At 36.8% G+C, this 17,055-nt stretch overlaps 1 protein-coding gene across 1 annotated transcript; it reads left to right on the forward strand.

Annotated features, from left to right (window-relative positions):
- The first annotated feature begins 928 nt into the window (after positions 1 to 928).
- Positions 929 to 15,043, forward strand: LOC126334732 (charged multivesicular body protein 2b). The gene is made up of 5 exons (XM_049997275.1): positions 929 to 1,089; positions 1,300 to 1,391; positions 9,829 to 9,945; positions 12,545 to 12,725; positions 14,663 to 15,043. Exons 1-5 carry the CDS (start codon positions 1,053 to 1,055, stop codon positions 14,875 to 14,877), a joined length of 642 nt encoding a protein of 213 aa, XP_049853232.1. The 5' UTR covers positions 929 to 1,052; the 3' UTR covers positions 14,878 to 15,043.
- Positions 15,044 to 17,055: the final 2,012 nt, after the last annotated feature.

Below are 17,055 nucleotides of genomic sequence, written 5' to 3' on the forward strand. Positions count from 1 at the left end.
ATGCAAATGTTGTTACACATAGGTGGTATAAAAATAAAAAAGCTAGCCTTCTATGCTTACTTCCATTCCATAATGTCATACAGGATTATTTCCTGGGGTAACTCACCAAGGTGAGCGAAAGTTTTCAAAGCATACAAACATGCCATACGAATTAGTTATGGTGTGAACTCAAGCACATCCCTCTTAGGGATGGGTAAGGAACTGGGTATAGTAACTGCTCGTTCCCAGTACATTTCTTTTTCCTTAATGTAATTTGTCATTAGAAAATTCGGTTTTTTCTCAAACCAACAGCTCAGTTCATGAAATCGGTTCTAGAAATAAAAATATTTTGCACAAAGATTTAAAATCACTTACTTTGGTTCAGAAACGTGGTCATTATTAAGCAATACACTTTTTTACCGATTCCATACCCACAAGCGCTGTATCACTGGGGATCACTGGCAGGTACATTTGTATATCTGGTCTTATTTTGTAAATATGTATTGTGTATTCCTGTTTTCTGACATGTTCCTCATCTCAGAGGATTTCCTCACTTCAGATCTATTGAAACGTAAAGTACATCTAATATCACAATATATTGAGTTATAAAACTCCTGAGTATCATAATAATATTCTAGCAGTATATCAGTTTTATTGAAGACATTGATAGCATGTAGAAACGTTAAAAGTTACAATAAAGAAATGTGCTGCGTTATAAATGTGCTAAAAGAAATATTCTTTGTTATAACTGTGGACATGTCAGTAGATTAGGTAATAGAAGTTTCTGTGATCAGAACGAACAGAAGTTATAAGTAGCAACAATAAAGAGTTTTTATATTCTTATCTTTTGGCTTTTATGTTACTCGTGCGGGACCTCGTTTTTTGTAGGATGTAGTAATCTGGGCCGCTTGGCTGTTTTATCTTTCATTTGTAGCGACTTACGAGTTCGTCGACTATTTTAAGTATCTCTGGCCTAATGGAAATAAACACAATGATTCAGTGACAGGTGACGAGCCGAATAAAGTGCACATGATTAACATTTAACGCATAACAAGTCACGTCGGTCAATAAAAATGTTTAATTTTTTTGGAAGTAAACCAACTGTCAAAGGTCTGTAAGATCAAACACTTAACGTTGGATTCAATGCTTCGATCGCCTAGTGCTGATCGGGAAAGATCACTGGCTATGAAAATAAAATTTAAAATCTTGCCAATAAAGTAAATATTTTGTGTAGTATTTCTGCTTAACTGGACAGCGGCAGAATTGATGATATCTGGTGGTTTGATGTGTCACAAGCATGGTGTTTGTCTTTTTTCACAGAGCAACAACGCGAGAATGACAGGGCACTTAGAAAAGTCGGTCGAGATGTTGAGAGAGAAAGAAGACAACTTGAAAGAGAAGAGAAGAAGCTTGTGAGTGTCTATACATGTTAGTGTTATTGTTTTATCTGCTGCGCCAGTAGTTATTTACAGTTGAGTTACAATTGGCTGCAAGAAAAAATTTCAGCATGAAACTCACATTGTGAGTGATATTTGTACAGTTTTGCGCTAGACCTCATCTATCATATTAACTAGTGTGCTCTGAATACTGGAAGGCACTACGAGGAGTACTGTTTAAGACATTTGCCTTGTATTCTAGAGGAAATGTTAATCTGACCCCTCTGATTTAGGTTTTCTATGAATTACCAAAATCACTTCAGCTAAGTACTAGGAATGACCCTTTCATCCATCCTTATTTAACAGTTGGTGCACTTTGTTCTATTTCTTGGTATAAATATCATGGTCTCATAAAGTATGAAATAAAAGCAAACTCATACTGTAGCTTAGCCTATTTGGACAAAATTGCCACTGATATTTTGTTACAGTCACTATGTTGTTTACAACTTTGTTCCTACATCCTTGATCAAAGCCAATGAGTAGTGTCAAATATTCCTCTTTCGCTTTTCATCCAGCTTTACAATGAAATCTGCTACATCCTTGTAGTTCCTAGAACTTATCAATACTTGAATCTTGATAGTCAGATAAATTTTAGAAAGATTGACTTCTGGCAAATGTCTTTCATTTGAATTGGTTGGTATTTCCAATTTTTTACTTTGTTAGGTGGAGGTTTGTTGAATACCTATGCAGTAGAATACATGCTCTGCTCTGAACACTAAAGTAGGAGGCATCATCTACACCATAGTTTTAGTCTGTGTATTGTGATTGTGTGCACCGCAGTTCAGCTGAAATTGATTATTGTCAGCAGAAAAAACTGTTAAGAAGTAATTACGTTGAAAAGTGAGTACAATACCATTATCTCATAATAATGAATTGCTGCATGCAGGAGAATTTCATTCTCTGAATCCAGAATACACAATCCAAGTTAACCTAAATAATGCTTAGATTAGATTAGTACTTGTTCCATAGATCATGAATACGACACTTCGTAATGATGTGGAATGTGTCAGGTTAATAAAAGCTGTCTATAAAAGAAGATATTATATGACACTTAATTTATTTTTTTGTGGGGATGGAGAAATTACCCACTTATTATATCCAAAAATTAATCTAATGAGTAGAAAAAGTTGCCATTCAGAAATTCTTTTAATTTTCTTTTAAATGCTATATGGCTACCTGTCAGACTTCTGGTGCTATTAGGTAAGTGACCAAAGACTTTAGTGGCAGCATAATTTACCCCCTTCTGAGCCAAAGTTAGATTTAACCTTTAGTAGTGAAGATCATCCTTTCTCCTAGTGTTGTAGCCATATACACTGTTACTATATTTGAATTTGTTCGGATTGTTAATAACAAATTTTGTGAGGTTACAGTGAAGATCCTTAGCTCTTTAAATAAGTGTCTGCAGGATGATCTTGGATGAGCACCAGCAATTATTCTGATTACATGCTGTTGTGCGATGAACACACTTCTACTGAATGAGGAGTTACGCCAGAATATGCCGCCATATGAAAGCATAGAATGAAAATAGGCGTGGTAAGCTAATTTACTGAGGTGTATATCACCAAAATTTGCAATGACCCTAATAGCATAACTAGCTGAACTCAAATGTTTCAGCAGATCTTCAGTGGTTTTTCTTTTTCCATTTTAACCCCTCATCAATGCATACCCTTAGAAATTTTGAATATTCTACCTTAGCTACCAATTTCTGATTGAAGTCTATATTAATGGTGTCATTCCATTTAGTGTGTGGAGCTGTATATACCATGTTTCGTTAAAGTTTAATGAGAGCCCATTTGCTGAAAACCACTTAATGATTTTCTGAAAAACATTGTATACAATTTTATCAGTTAATTTTTGTCTGTTGGGTGTGATAGCTATACTTGTATCATTGGCTAAAAGTACCAGCTTTGCATCTTTGTGATTGTAGAATGGCAAGTCATTAACGCATATTAAGAACAGTAGAGGACCCAGGACCGAACCTTGCGGCACCCCATTCTTGATTGTTCCCCATTTTGAGAAACCACCAGTTGTTTGCATATAATGTGAACTGCTTATTTCAAATTTCTGCACTCATCCAGTTAGGTATAATTTAATCCATTTGAGAGCTGTCCCATTCATACCACAGTATTTGAGCGTATCTAGAAGTATTCCGAGATTTACACAATCAAAAGCCTTTGAGAGATAACAAAAAATTCCAATGGGTGATTTCCGGTTACTCAGAGCATGTTCAGAAATGATTAATTCTATCTCTTGATTCAAATAAACTAGTAGGTTATTAATATTCCATTCTATGACAAGAACGACAGTCGAATACGAAATTCAAAGTAAAAGTAGAATGAGACGTTAGATCAAGCTCTAGTAGGCAAAGGTCATCACTGGCATCGGAACATAAAACTGTTCACCTATTTTGGTGTGACAGCATGTGGGAAAATTGCGAGATGCCGACAGATGGAGAATCTCCATATTTGCAGCTGATAACTTATTGTCCAGCTATAGCTACAGCTGCCTCTACATTTGTGCTCTGCAAGTCATCTTTTCGTAATTAATTTCTTGTAGTGCTGAGTCAAAGCTCATATAAATTTATATATGTGTGGTGTCTGCTCTTTTGGACACTTACTTGGTTCCGCAACTATCCATGCGCATGATGAAAGGAAATATTTTCTAACATCGGTGTGATTGGGCATTGAAATTAATTCAGTAGCAACAAGTGAAAATTTTTGCCAGACTGGGACTTGAACACGAATTTCCCACTTAACGCAAGTGGTTGCGTAACCACTCGGTTTCTACCCGATCCGAATTCCCAACGTGTAGGACACTTCTTACGTAGCACCCGCTGTCCACCGTAGTAGGGTTGGACGGAAAGTGTGCTATGGTGGCCGAAGCAGTTAAGGTGACTGCTTGCATAAAGAGTCATTCCATGTCAAATCAACACACTTTAAATAAAAATTTTACCTCCCCCTCTTAGATTTTGCTGAAAGTTGGTATACTTATAGTGGGTGCTGAAACTAAGAAAAATACCAAATTTCAATTTTTTACCTGAAACCATTCCTGAAATATGGTCATGTAAACTTTTCAAAAACTGGCCAAAAATGTGTGAACAGAATTTTTATTAAATTGCCGTAGGAGCTGCCCTTATTGAGCTAGAGAACTGGAAAAGGTGTCAATTTGCAGCATTTTTCATGTTCTTTCCAGTGATAGACAAAAAAGATAGCTTCTAATTAATAACTTTTTCAAAATGGTAATTAATATTTTGATTAATTTTTTTACAAGAAGTACATAATTGAAAATTTTCAAAATATTTCCATAACTACTTTATACTGTTGTAAATCACTTGACAAAATATAAATGTGGGATGATGATGGGTTTATTGTTTAAAAAAAAATTATTCCGGACTCTTGCTTTTCACTAACGGCCCTAGTTTGACCAAACTGACCTTTGAGGTAGTACATCAGTAGAGACTGTATACATAGGGCTTGATGTGTGTACATTAATTCAGAGACTGGAGCCATTGTTGAGGTGATGTAGTCTTCTAAGGCTTTGCGTGCCTACAGCATTATTGTGCACTGTGGTTTTAGTGCAAATCAGTTGTTATCTCTGTGTTGACCAGTCTGTATCTATTATTATAATTAATAGTTCATTTTCAAGTAAATCTATTCATTGAAGGACAGTTTATAAGTGGTTTTTGTATAAATATGGAACCAAGTAAAAAGTGCAGTGCTGTAAGAGTGCAGTGTTGTAATTCATTGAAGTCAAATCATTTTATTAGAGATAGAAAAAACTGAGAAATGTCACAACATGGATGCCCAAATTATTTCCTCAGATACCAAGTGGTGCCAAGATTTGTGATAAATGTAGGAAAGATATAACCAAATTGAAAAATACACCAGAGCCCATCAGTGATGAAAGTGTTGAAGAAGAATCTTCTGGATCAGAGATGATCATCCGAGACCAAGACCCTGACTTCACTCCAACTTCAGTAGGTGTTAAAACATTTAACACAACACTTCAAGAACTAGGGGAGTCCCCAATTGACAAGAGAAAACTAACATATAGGTGTTACGCCAAATCAAAAGTGAAGAAAATCTCATCAATGACACGTAACCTTTTTGTTGCTCCTGAAACTTCTCTGTCAGATACTAATACTGATGAATCCGTTCTTGAAAATCTTAAAAGAAACTTTAAAAATTCTACAAGTAGAGGAAAGAAAACTAATGATTCTTCCAAGTTTACCTGAAAAGTGGAGTGTCAGGAAAATAATGAGGGGATTTAATGCTCCTAATAACATTGTTCGGCAGTCCAAAAAATTTTTGAAAGAGCGAGGATTCATGGAAGGTTCAAACCCAAAACCAGGGAAGTGTTTACCGACAGAAACTGTCAAAACTGTACATTCATTTTATGAAAATTATGAAGTTAGCAGGGCAATGCCAGGTATCAAATATTGTGTGACAATTACAGAAACAAGTGGAAATTAAACAAAAATATCAAAAAGACTTATTTTGTGTAACCTTAAAGAAGCTTACAAACATATTAAAGACAAGTTTCCTAACGTAAAAATAGGTTTCTTTAAATTTGCTGAGTTGAGACCAAAACATTGTGTATTAGCTGGCCAGAGTGGCACACACACACTGTCTGCGTGTGCACAACTCAACAAAACATAAAATTAACGATAGAAAATGCCAAACTAAATACAGTAACAAACAGCAGCTTAAACAATTATCAGCAGTGCACTGCAAAAATGCTTTGCAACCCATCATCACATGGGAAACTATGAATACTGCCCACGAGAAACTGTCATACATAAAATTTCAAGAATCTTTTCATGAAAACTTAATTCAACAAGTTAGTTCCGACAGTGGATGTCAGTTGACCAATGTAATCTGGAAATTGTTTAGAAAACTTCTGAAGAATTCATAGATTTATTTTGTAGTAAGATGTCGACTTTGATTCGGTATGACTTCATTGCCAAGCAACAATGAACATTCCTTAACTCCACAAGAAAAAACCTTATGGAATCTGAATTTGTTGTCATATGTGATTTTTCAGAAAATTATAGTATAGTTCTACAGGATGAAGCTCCGAGTTTCCACTGGACAAGACAACAGATTACATTACGTAGGCAGAGTTGTGGACTGTTGGGAATGTGAGTCTCATGGGAAGCGTGCAAAGGATAAGTCCCTGCAGTCACGCTATTCATCTATGTCCTCGGTGGCTCAGAAGGATAGAGCGCCTGCCACGTAAGCAGGAGATTCCGGGTTCGAGTCCCGGTCAGGGCACACATTTTCAGCTGGCCACATCGAGGTATATCAACAACACCTGTCGGCGGCTGAGGGTTTCAGTAAGTCATCATTTATTCCAGGGAAAAGCTGCACACTCATCAACAGTATCTGTTCTTTCGAGAACAGTTACTGTCTTCATATAGATTACCATTCATCCTTTTGTTATATATTACAAACAGGAAGACAAAATTGAGCATATGAACTTTGTCATTGTTTCTGATTGCCTGGAGCACAATACAACTGCGGTTTACACATTTCAAAAGAAGCTAGTTTCATATCTAACAAATTCCAAAAGATTCCAAAAAAGCTATACTATTATTCTGACGGTTCTGCCACTCAGTATAAAAATAAGAAAAACTTCCTGAACCTTTGCCTTCAGGAGGAAGACTTCAACATAAAAGCTGACTGGCACTTTTCAGCCACAGCACATGGGAATGGGCCTTGTGATGGAGTAGGGAGTTCAGTAAAGAGACTGGCAGCTCCTGCAAGTTTGCAAAAGCCATACCAAAATCAGATCCAAACTGCACGAGATCTATTTGAGTGGGCAGTATATAATATCACAAATGTTGATTTTGAATATTCCACTCAAGAAGACTACACTGCTTCAGAAATATTCTTAAAAAGCTGACTTGAAGACGCATTGACAATCAAAGGAACGCAGCAATTTCACGCTTTCATTCGCAACGCTACTTCAAAATTAATAGTCAAATACTTCTCAGGTGATATGCAGAGTTGGCAGAGGGAAGTAACTACATCACCAGACAAACTGAAGTTACAAGATGTATCAGGATATGTCACCACTGTATATGGCAGAAACTGGTGGCTTGGGTACATTTTAGAAAAAAAAAAAAGAAGAACTTGATGAAGTGAAAATAACTTCCTTTCATCCACGTTGACCAGCTAAGTCATTCTCTTATCCTGCACATGCAGATGTCCTGTGGGTGTCAGTTGTGGATGTTCTCACAAAAGTGAATCCATTTACTCCGACAGGAAGAACATACATTCTTAATGAAAGTGATGTAAACCAGACCCAGTCGGCTTTATTAAAATGTAATATGTGAAGTTCCAAGACAATTTATTGGGAAACTGCTTTCAACTCAAAACTTAATTTTTGTCTCAGGTTAGTGTTAATGTATATTTTATAGAAAGTTGTTTCAAAATTATTGTTAGTACCTATTGAGTTAAATTTAGCTATGTACAGATACCTGTTACTCAAAAACAAGCATTACGTATTTAATTTGTTTAATAGTTCCATTTCAAACATCATGGACCAGAACTATTATGTAAATACTTGTACTTATTCCTACTTTATTTCAGTTTGTAGTTAAATGCTCAATTTCTTGTTTTTGTTATATCGGTTAATATGCTGTTAGTGAAGTTGTATGAAATTAAAATAAGCAATCAACTTAATTATAAAATATGCTGATTAGTTTTGGTTTAATAAGGTGATGTTTTGATATTTCTAATATTTTTTTTGCCTACATTTCAGTATATTTTAAAGAAATTCCTGTTTCTTAAAGGTCAATTTGGTCAAACTATGGCTGTTAGTCAAAAACAAGAGTATGGAATAATTTTTTTTAACAATGAACCCATCATCATCCCACATTTATATTTTGCTGTGAGATTTACAATAGTATGAAGTAGTTATGGAAATATTTTGAAAATGTCCAATTATGCACTTTTTGTAAAAAAATTAAATCAAAATATTGATTAGTATTTTGAAAAAGGTTATTAATTAGAAGCTATGTTTTGTTGTATATCCCTGGAAAGAGCATGCAAAATGATACCTTTCCCAGTTCTGTAGCTCAATTAGGGCAGCTCCTACGACAATTTAAAAAAAGTCCGTTCACACATTTTTGGCTGGTTTTTGAAAAGTTTACATAGCCATATTTCAGGAATGGTTTGAGATAAAAAATTGAAATTAGGTATTTTTCTTTGTCTCAGTGCCCACTATAAGTATACCAACTTTCAGCAAAATCTTAGAGGGTGAGGTAAAAGAGGTGTGTTGATTTGACATGGAATGACTCTAAAGTGGATATGCTGTTTTGAGCCCCAGTATGGCACAAATTTTAACTTTTAGCCTTTGAATTAATTTCAATGCCCAGTTGTGGCCAATGCCAGAATTTATTTCATTACATACTTTATAAATTTGTTAAATGATGATGTGTTCACTATTAGCTTCAACTATTTTATTATACTATTGCAGTTACAGTTTCTGTATCACTTTCAAGCATTTGCAAAGCCATAACACAAGGTATTAAGAAAAATGTAATATGCTAATAGAAGCACATACAACAAATTTGCAGTCTGACATTTAGATGCTTAAAAGATAAGATTTTAAACTATAAAATGGAAATGTGTTAAATATAGTGTTCTTGTTGGACTGTGCCATTCCCTGATCATAATATAGTCAACTAATGTTACCAGTCACATGAGTAGATTTGTTGCTCATATGCAAGTACGGCTGACTAGTCACTTTTTGATATACATATGTCTTAACTTATCTCTGCCCCACATTGATTTCAACCTGCATTTCTATGCCTTAATGTAATATCAGATCATGTAAGTATACATATGTTAACAAGCTGAAAATTTATTGTGCAAATATGCACCTCAGAATCAAGCATGATGCCATTGCTTATACAAAGAATAAGTGTGACATAACAAATAGTGAAATGAAGTGGATAGCATCCTGTCATCCCCTAAGGTCTATATTACATTCTACCATAAAGTAACAGTGCGTCCCATTTACTTAGATTCACACTGGACTCGCATTCGGGAGGACAACGGTTCAATCCCGCGTCCGGCCATTCTGATTTAGGTTTTCTGTGATTTCCCTAAATCGCTCCAGGCAAATGCCGGGATGGTTTCTTTGAAAGGGCACGGCCAACTTTCTTCCCTGTCCTTCCCTAATCCGATGAGACTGATGACCTCTCTGTCTGGTCTCCTTCCCCAAAAAACAACAAAAACATTTACTTAGATTGAAATAAATTACCTTAGAGAGAGAGAGAGAGAGAGAGAGAGAGAGAGGTTGTAACTCACAACCATCAATTTATGGGCTTGGAAGAGCTTGTGTTGTGACAAATATGGCAGCAAGCACTTGAAGCTATGTTCTTAATAAAGACTTTTTGCCACAGGAAATGGAAATTAAAAAAATGGCCAGAGAAGGAAACAATGAGGGATGTAAGTTGCTGGCGAAACAGTTGATTCAGCTACGAAAGCAGAAAACTAGGACATACGCAGCAAATAGTAAGGTATGTGCTGTTATGCTAATTTTTCCTAAATGATAATTAAATTCGTATACTATCACAGAAATGTCTGTTGAGTTCCTAAAAAATATGTTGGGAACTGAATATATAGAATCTTTTAAGTGCAGTATTTCTAAGAATTAAAAAAGAGGCTACATCGTTGTCTTTAGTCTGAAGACTAGTTCGATGGAGCTTTCTTGGCTTGTTTATCCTGTGTAATTATCTTAATATCAGCATAACTACTGCAGCAAACATCTCTTTGAACTTGCTTGCTGTGTTCATGCCTTGATTTCTCTCAAAGTTTTACTTCCCATACCTCCAGCTATTTCAAAATTAACTAATTTTTTAATGCCTGGCCTAAGTTTTATCAATGTATGCCTTCTTTTTGTCAAGTTTGTTCTCGCCTTGATTTATCATTTCATTAGGTATTAGATTTGCCAATCCAAGCTGCAGAATATTTCTATGACACCACATTTCAGAAGCTTCTATTCTCTTCTCGTATGTACTACTTATCGCCCAGATTTCATTCACAAATAATGTAAAACATACTTTCTAACACATCTGTTTATTTTTTATGTCAATATATTTCTGTTTTCAGAAAAAAATTTCTTGCTCCTTCCACTCTGCAATTTCTATTCTCTTTATTTTCGCCATTATCAATTATTATTCCTCCCAAATAACAAATTCATCCTCTACTTTTAGCATCTATATTCCGATTAAAATCATTTTGTGTCTAACAGAATGCAATGGCAGGGAACAATGTTACCAGCATGCAGCTAGTCACACTACAGAAGATGCTGCACATACTTGCAGAATATGGAGCACACCTATCATTTGGTACTTCAGAAAGAACTGAGATTAAATACTGGCTGGCCCCTACCACACAGCTTGCTGAAATGTGAATAACAAAGTATTTTTGGTTCAAATACCCATCCAGCCATGAGGATTTAGATTTTCTGTGATTTTCCTAAATTATTCCAGGCAAATGTCAAGATGGCTCCTTTGAAGAGGGGAAGATTTCCTTCCCTATCCTTTCATAATCCGAGCTTATGCTCCGCCTGTAATGACATGCTGTTGATGGTGCATTAAAATGTGATCTTCCTTCTGCCATTCCAGTTGTTTCAGCTTCTCCAAGTTCTATCTTTTTAAGTTCCAATCTTCTTGAAATTTCTTCATCTTTAGTCTGCATATCATAACAAATAAAGGTGAAAGTCTGCATTCCCATCTGGCTTTTGAAACATCTGGTTTTGTGTTATATATTCTGTCTGAAGCCTTCTGGTATCTCCAGGTCTCCATGTATACAGCCTTCTTTCATAATTCTTAAACCACATGCTAACATAAATTAACTTATGCTCTCTTTGAAAATCTACTAAACTGATCCCTCCCTCACCCCTTTCCACCATTCCACAGTCTCTTGCACTTTCTTTTCTTGCCTTTTGTCCCTATCAAATACCACTTCCTCTTCAAGGTAAAATTTTTGTCAGCCTTAACATATTGAATAATTTTTTAATCATCATCATAATCATCGCCATATTGTCCTCCACCTTTTCCTCATTTTTCATCTGTAAAGTAAGGTGTAAGGTTATGAAACATCCTCACTGTGCTGCCAGTAGTAATTCACCTACATCTCTTGGATTGCCCCTATTTGATTTTGTGTTGATGAAACTTCGCTCACCTGACTAGAAATCACAATACTTTGTGTTAGCACAAGAGCCAATACCGTGTTAAAAGTGGAGGCCAAAATGCACACGTTTTAGCTCACACAGGCTGGTGTGAGGAGGGAAGAACTATACTGACGTGACGTCTGGAACATGACAAGGAATGGGAATTCAGAGAGTGGGCGTAATTAGTTTGATACTTAACTTTAATCCATTAATGATAAACGTCACTCTTGACGGTACAGGATTCACAATATTATCTGTTCAGAATACATTCTTGAAGATAATACTTGTAGTAACTTAATATGGCGTCTTGCTAGGTCATAGCAAATGACATAGCTGAAGGCTATGCTAAACTGTCATCTCTGCAAATGAGAGCATACGTAGACAGTGAACCATCGCTAGCAAAGTCGGCTGTACAACTAGATGAGTGCTAGGGAGTCTCTCTAGACTAGACCTGCCATGTGGCGGCGCTCGGTCTGCAATCACTGATGGTGGCGACTCGCTGGTCTGACGTATACTAACAGACTGCGGCCAATTTAAAGGCTACCACCTAGCAAGTGTGGTGTCTGGCAGTGACACCACTTAATATTCCTACTACCACACTTCACTGTATTTAACTTCTTTTAGGTTTCCATAGCTTAGTATCACAATTAAGGGGTCCAACTCCCCCATAGAAAGGCAATTTTTAATGATATGTCCTTGAGTAATCCTTGCTGGAAATATGAACAGGGAAGTATTTTAACTTTAGAAAAACTTCACCAAAAAGTGTGCAACCCGAAAAAAGAAATTAATTTGCTGTCTTATATAGGGAAATGTTAGTTTTCTCGTATCAGTAGCATAAAATTATTTTCAGGACTACTGTAATTAATATATGTGACAAACAACTTGACTGTCATTCTCTAATGAAGAATTGTGTAATCAACAAATATTTGTGGTCTTTACAGATACAGAGCATTGGTATACAGAACAAAGCTATGGGAGCAAACGTTGCTATTGCAGATGCGATGAGTAAAACAGCAAAAACCATGGGTGCTGCCAACCAGTTAATGAAACCAGAACAGGTGGCTGCGGATATGAAGGCCTTTGGCCAAGCATCTATGAAGATGGAAATGACTGAAGAAATGAGTAAGTATAAATGTTAACTTGCATATTTCAAGAACAGCATTTTTTTAAATGTTTCAGTTCAGCTGAGCATTTAAGATGGAGGACGTTGCTCAGAATTTAAGAATTATCCTTTCACTTTTCTGGTGTTCTTTTTCTGGTCAGCAGTGGTAAATGAAGGAAGCAATATGAATACAAAACTGCGTACTGCAAGGCAATATTAAAGAGTAACATGTACACATGTTAGAAACACACCAGTTTTGCATAGCCAGTGGGAAAATACTTCTAGAGAGCTAATGAGAGATGTAAGGGAAAAGAAAGTGGAAAGTGTTTTTAAGCATTGAAAATGAAAGTTTTTGAAATTGTTTGCATTTTGTTCCATGTGTCCCAACAGTGTTTGGAATACATAATGGAGGATACAGGTTAACTACATTTGAACATTAGTGGTTTGCTTAAACTGCTGTTACCAAATAGTGTTCAGTAGTATGTGCTACACATCATTGGCCTCTATCTTCTTTAAATACTTTCTGCTTTGTGAGATTGTATTATGATCAATTAATTGCTGAAGAAAAATCTTGTTACTTGTTGTTCTACTTCAGACTAACTGTAATCACATCCTTCAGTGCTCCCATCATGCTGATGCTGGGTAATGCCAATGTTTAGTGGTTGGTGATAAAAGAAACAGTAGTATGTTTCATTTCAACAATTTGTGCATTGTGATGTGGTATTTATTTTCCCACTGAAAGGCTTTGTCTTCCCTCTGTGTGTGTAATATATTTGAAATTCCCTCTGTGTCTCTAATATATTTGAAACCATTAAGAATGTGTACATCACGACCCAAAACCTTCCCGTAACTGCAGGGGTTCCAGTTCCATGACGTCATAACCGTGGCATTGTTTAAAACTAAACTAAACTAAAGTCCACCCAAACAGGCCATGAAGGCTGCTGTGTCGTCATTAGTCCACAGGTGTCACTGGATGTGGATATGGAGGGCAAGTGGTCAGCACATTGCTCTCCCAGCCGTATGTCAGTTTATGAGACCAGAGCCACAACTTTTCAGTCAAGTAACTTCTCAGTTTGCCTCACAAGGGTTGAGTACATCATGCTTGCCAGCAGCACTTGGCAGACCGGCCCAACAGCGCTTAACTTTTGTTATCTGACAGGAACTGGTGTTACCACTGTGGTAAGGCTGTTGGTGTGGCATTGTTTATCCAGTGCTAATGGATAGTTGGTGTGTTGATAGCATAGTTGGTCAAAGATGACTTTTTTTTAAATGAGGTTCTGGTAAATTTAGCAATGATTCCACAGAGACTCTCCCATTATTTCAGGGTTACAGGGTGGTCTTCATATATGTAATAAAAACAGGAATATAAGACAACATTTCTTGCAGGATTTGCAAACTCCATTGGTGCAGCGGTTTAGAAACATTAAGAAACCATGTGGTGCTGACCAACTGCAACTCTGTCATATGCTTAAAACATCCTTAAATGCAAGTATTAGAGGGGTGTTTATTAACTCTTTTGTGGTCTTTGTCAACTTTTGAAATTAAAGATGTTATTTCCCTTTGGGTTACACCTTAGTTGTCATCTTGTTACGAACAGGACCTTGTTTAAGTCAATCTGCCAAGGCAGATTGAAGGGGGAAATAGGTGGTGGTGGGGGGGGGGGGGGGGGGGGGGAGGGGAGATGGAAGGGGAGGGGGAAGACTGTCAGTGTGTTACAGGGAAGTTGGAAAGCAAGTTCTGGAAGTAAGGTGCTCCTATATTTTGTCCAGCTCTGCCATGTAGAAATTAATTAAACCAGAGTGTTTTACCATTTTACCAAGTTTAGGGTGCCTTTTCTGGAAACAAACATATAAAACCCTTGTGTTTTATGTATAGTTTTATTTTGTAAATTAAAGGCTGCCTTGATGACATATATAGGCTACATGTGCAACATTTTCTAATTTTTTTATTTTTCTAGTTAATGATACCTTGGATGACATGTTGGATGAATCTGGAGATGAAGAAGAAAGTGAACAGGTTGTGAATAAGGTTTTGGATGAGATTGGCATTGAAATATCTGGAAAAATGGCACAAGCCCCATCAGCAATCCGTGGAAAAGTTGGGGAGAGCTCAAAATCAACATTGCCTACGGATGAGGAAATTGAAGAGCAGCTTGCAAAATTAAGATCCTAACATGCAAGAAGTTCTGAATATTTGTGCTTCTGCTTGTGTACAGCTTTCTAATATGTTGCCGTCCCAGCCATGTTGCATGTCTGTTATGTTTCAGAGTCTGACAGTTTTGTAAATGAATGTAAATATCACGGAAGTTTTGCAATAAATTTAATTTTTTAATAAAGATTTTTTTGTGGTTTAGTTTTTAAGGACCTGTAGAGTAATTGTTTGTTAATTATTGATATAGAAAACACTTCTTGAACACAAGGGTGTGAAATTTTGTCCCCCTCCCCCCGTCTCCCCCTCTCACAGACACTTTTTTTTTTACTAGTTCATAATATAGCAACCTACATACTTAAAAGATGCTCCTTTATCCTTATGGACTCAGAGTTCAGAAGTGCTTCTACTTTTGTCCACAATATTTTTCTCTTTCCTCAATTTTTTTTATCATCTTACTTTTTCATTTTTAGCAAAATGCCACAGATCCTTAAACTGAGATAGACAAATTTTGTTTTTATTATATCATTTAGAGATTTCAATAAGATGCTCCAGCTTCCTGTCACATGAGCTGATCATACTATGTAGCATCAATCTTATTTTTTCTCCACTTGTCTTTAAAGTTAGCTATCTTGTATTTTTAAATAACTTATTATCTTTAGTTCTGGTTTATGTTTCAAGACTGTTTTCTGGAGTGGAAATTTTCGCTTGGAGAAGCAGTGCCCTTTCACCTGGCAAGCACAGACAGGTGATGAGTCTGCCACCCCGTTGTAAAACTTAGAAAATGTATCATGAATAAGCAAGCACAAGTTTTGTGATCTTACAAGTAAGTTGACAGAATTGCCCCACCTCATCCCCCTCCCCCACCCCATTTGTTAAACGGTATAGACTCTATATAATATATTTAGTAAAAGAGAAGAATCATTTTTCCATTGGGCTGTTTCATTGGAATGAATGGCTTTTGTTGTACCACGGAGAAATTTCGACCATATGTTTTTGTTCAGTGCTTCTATATAAACAATGTCTTCTGTGTCCGGTCTTCATCTTATGAAGTTCTTTCTGGGTGCTTTCCTGCATCACGCTATAAAATACTTGAAATGTTTAACACTAAAATAAGTGAAGTTTCAGCGATGTGGGAAACAGTCGTGCTCAGGGTCTTGAGAAAGGCCATTACAGCACAACCAAAATATTGGTTATTTTAGGGTGCTAACATTTTAAGTATCTTATAATGTGAACTTGTAGTATGAGCAGAAGGATTTTAATAAGTGCTCCTGTGTCACTGGAGCAGCACTACTGGTTACTGTGAGGAAATGTACGTAGGTTGGAGCTTAAATAGTGGCAACACTGCTGTAGGTACACAATGCAATGGAATCTAATGTTGCTGCTGATAGCACATGTTGTTGACATACCTACCTTAACTGTCCCACGTCACTGCCGTGCACACAATTGAGGGAAACACAGTCACGCGTGAGCGAGCAGTCTAATGTAACGGTGTCACTATGTTTTCAAAACAGGAACAACGGACCCTGGCAGACTGTCAGTGCACAGTAATACTGGTTGTTTCTGGAACATCACCTGCAGCCAGCTTTTGAAAGAAGCGGCGACACTTTCTGCACAACTCACTCATCATTTTGCACGACAATGCGCGGGCGCATACAGTGCAAGGTGTGGCTGCTCTGTTCAGTCGATGGGACTGGGAAGCACTGTACCATCCACCATACTCCCCAGACTTAAGTCCTTGTGACTTTGATTTGATTCCAAAGATGAAGGAATCACTCCATGGCATTAGCTTTAGAACTGTTCCAGAGATCTGACAGGCAGTAGACTGCTCCATTTGCACCATCAACTGAACAGGCTCTGCTAACGGTATACTGTGCCTTCCACATAACTGTCAACGGGCTCTACACAGTGCTGGTGACTACTTTGAAGGACAGTAACAGGTGCAAATGTGTAACTCTTTTGTATCGGTTGTGAATAAATAGTTGCCACTATTTAAGTTCCAACCCTCATAGAACGATGTATTTTGGGAACTTGTGTTAGTAGTTAAACAAACACCTTCTCCAACATAAATGGTTTCAATCACAAAGTGGTCAGCTTCAGCCACTAACTGCACCTGTCACATACAATGTCACCTGGTTCATGAAATGCATTAACATACATTAAGACAGGACATTGTGTGCCCCTGATGTCACTGTGTGTGAC

This window comes from Schistocerca gregaria, chromosome 1 (assembly GCF_023897955.1).
Source record: "Schistocerca gregaria isolate iqSchGreg1 chromosome 1, iqSchGreg1.2, whole genome shotgun sequence".
Lineage (NCBI taxonomy): Eukaryota > Metazoa > Arthropoda > Insecta > Orthoptera > Acrididae > Schistocerca > Schistocerca gregaria.

Excerpts from the sequence above, each read along its gene's own strand:
- LOC126334732 (XM_049997275.1), top strand. The coding sequence starts at position 1,053 with ATGTTTAATTTTTTTGGAAGTAAACCAACTGTCAAAG. Across the intron at positions 1,392-9,828 it reads AAAGAGAAGAGAAGAAGCTT|GAAATGGAAATTAAAAAAAT; the intron begins GTGAGTGTCTAT and ends TTTTTGCCACAG. Across the intron at positions 9,946-12,544 it reads CATACGCAGCAAATAGTAAG|ATACAGAGCATTGGTATACA; the intron begins GTATGTGCTGTT and ends TGGTCTTTACAG.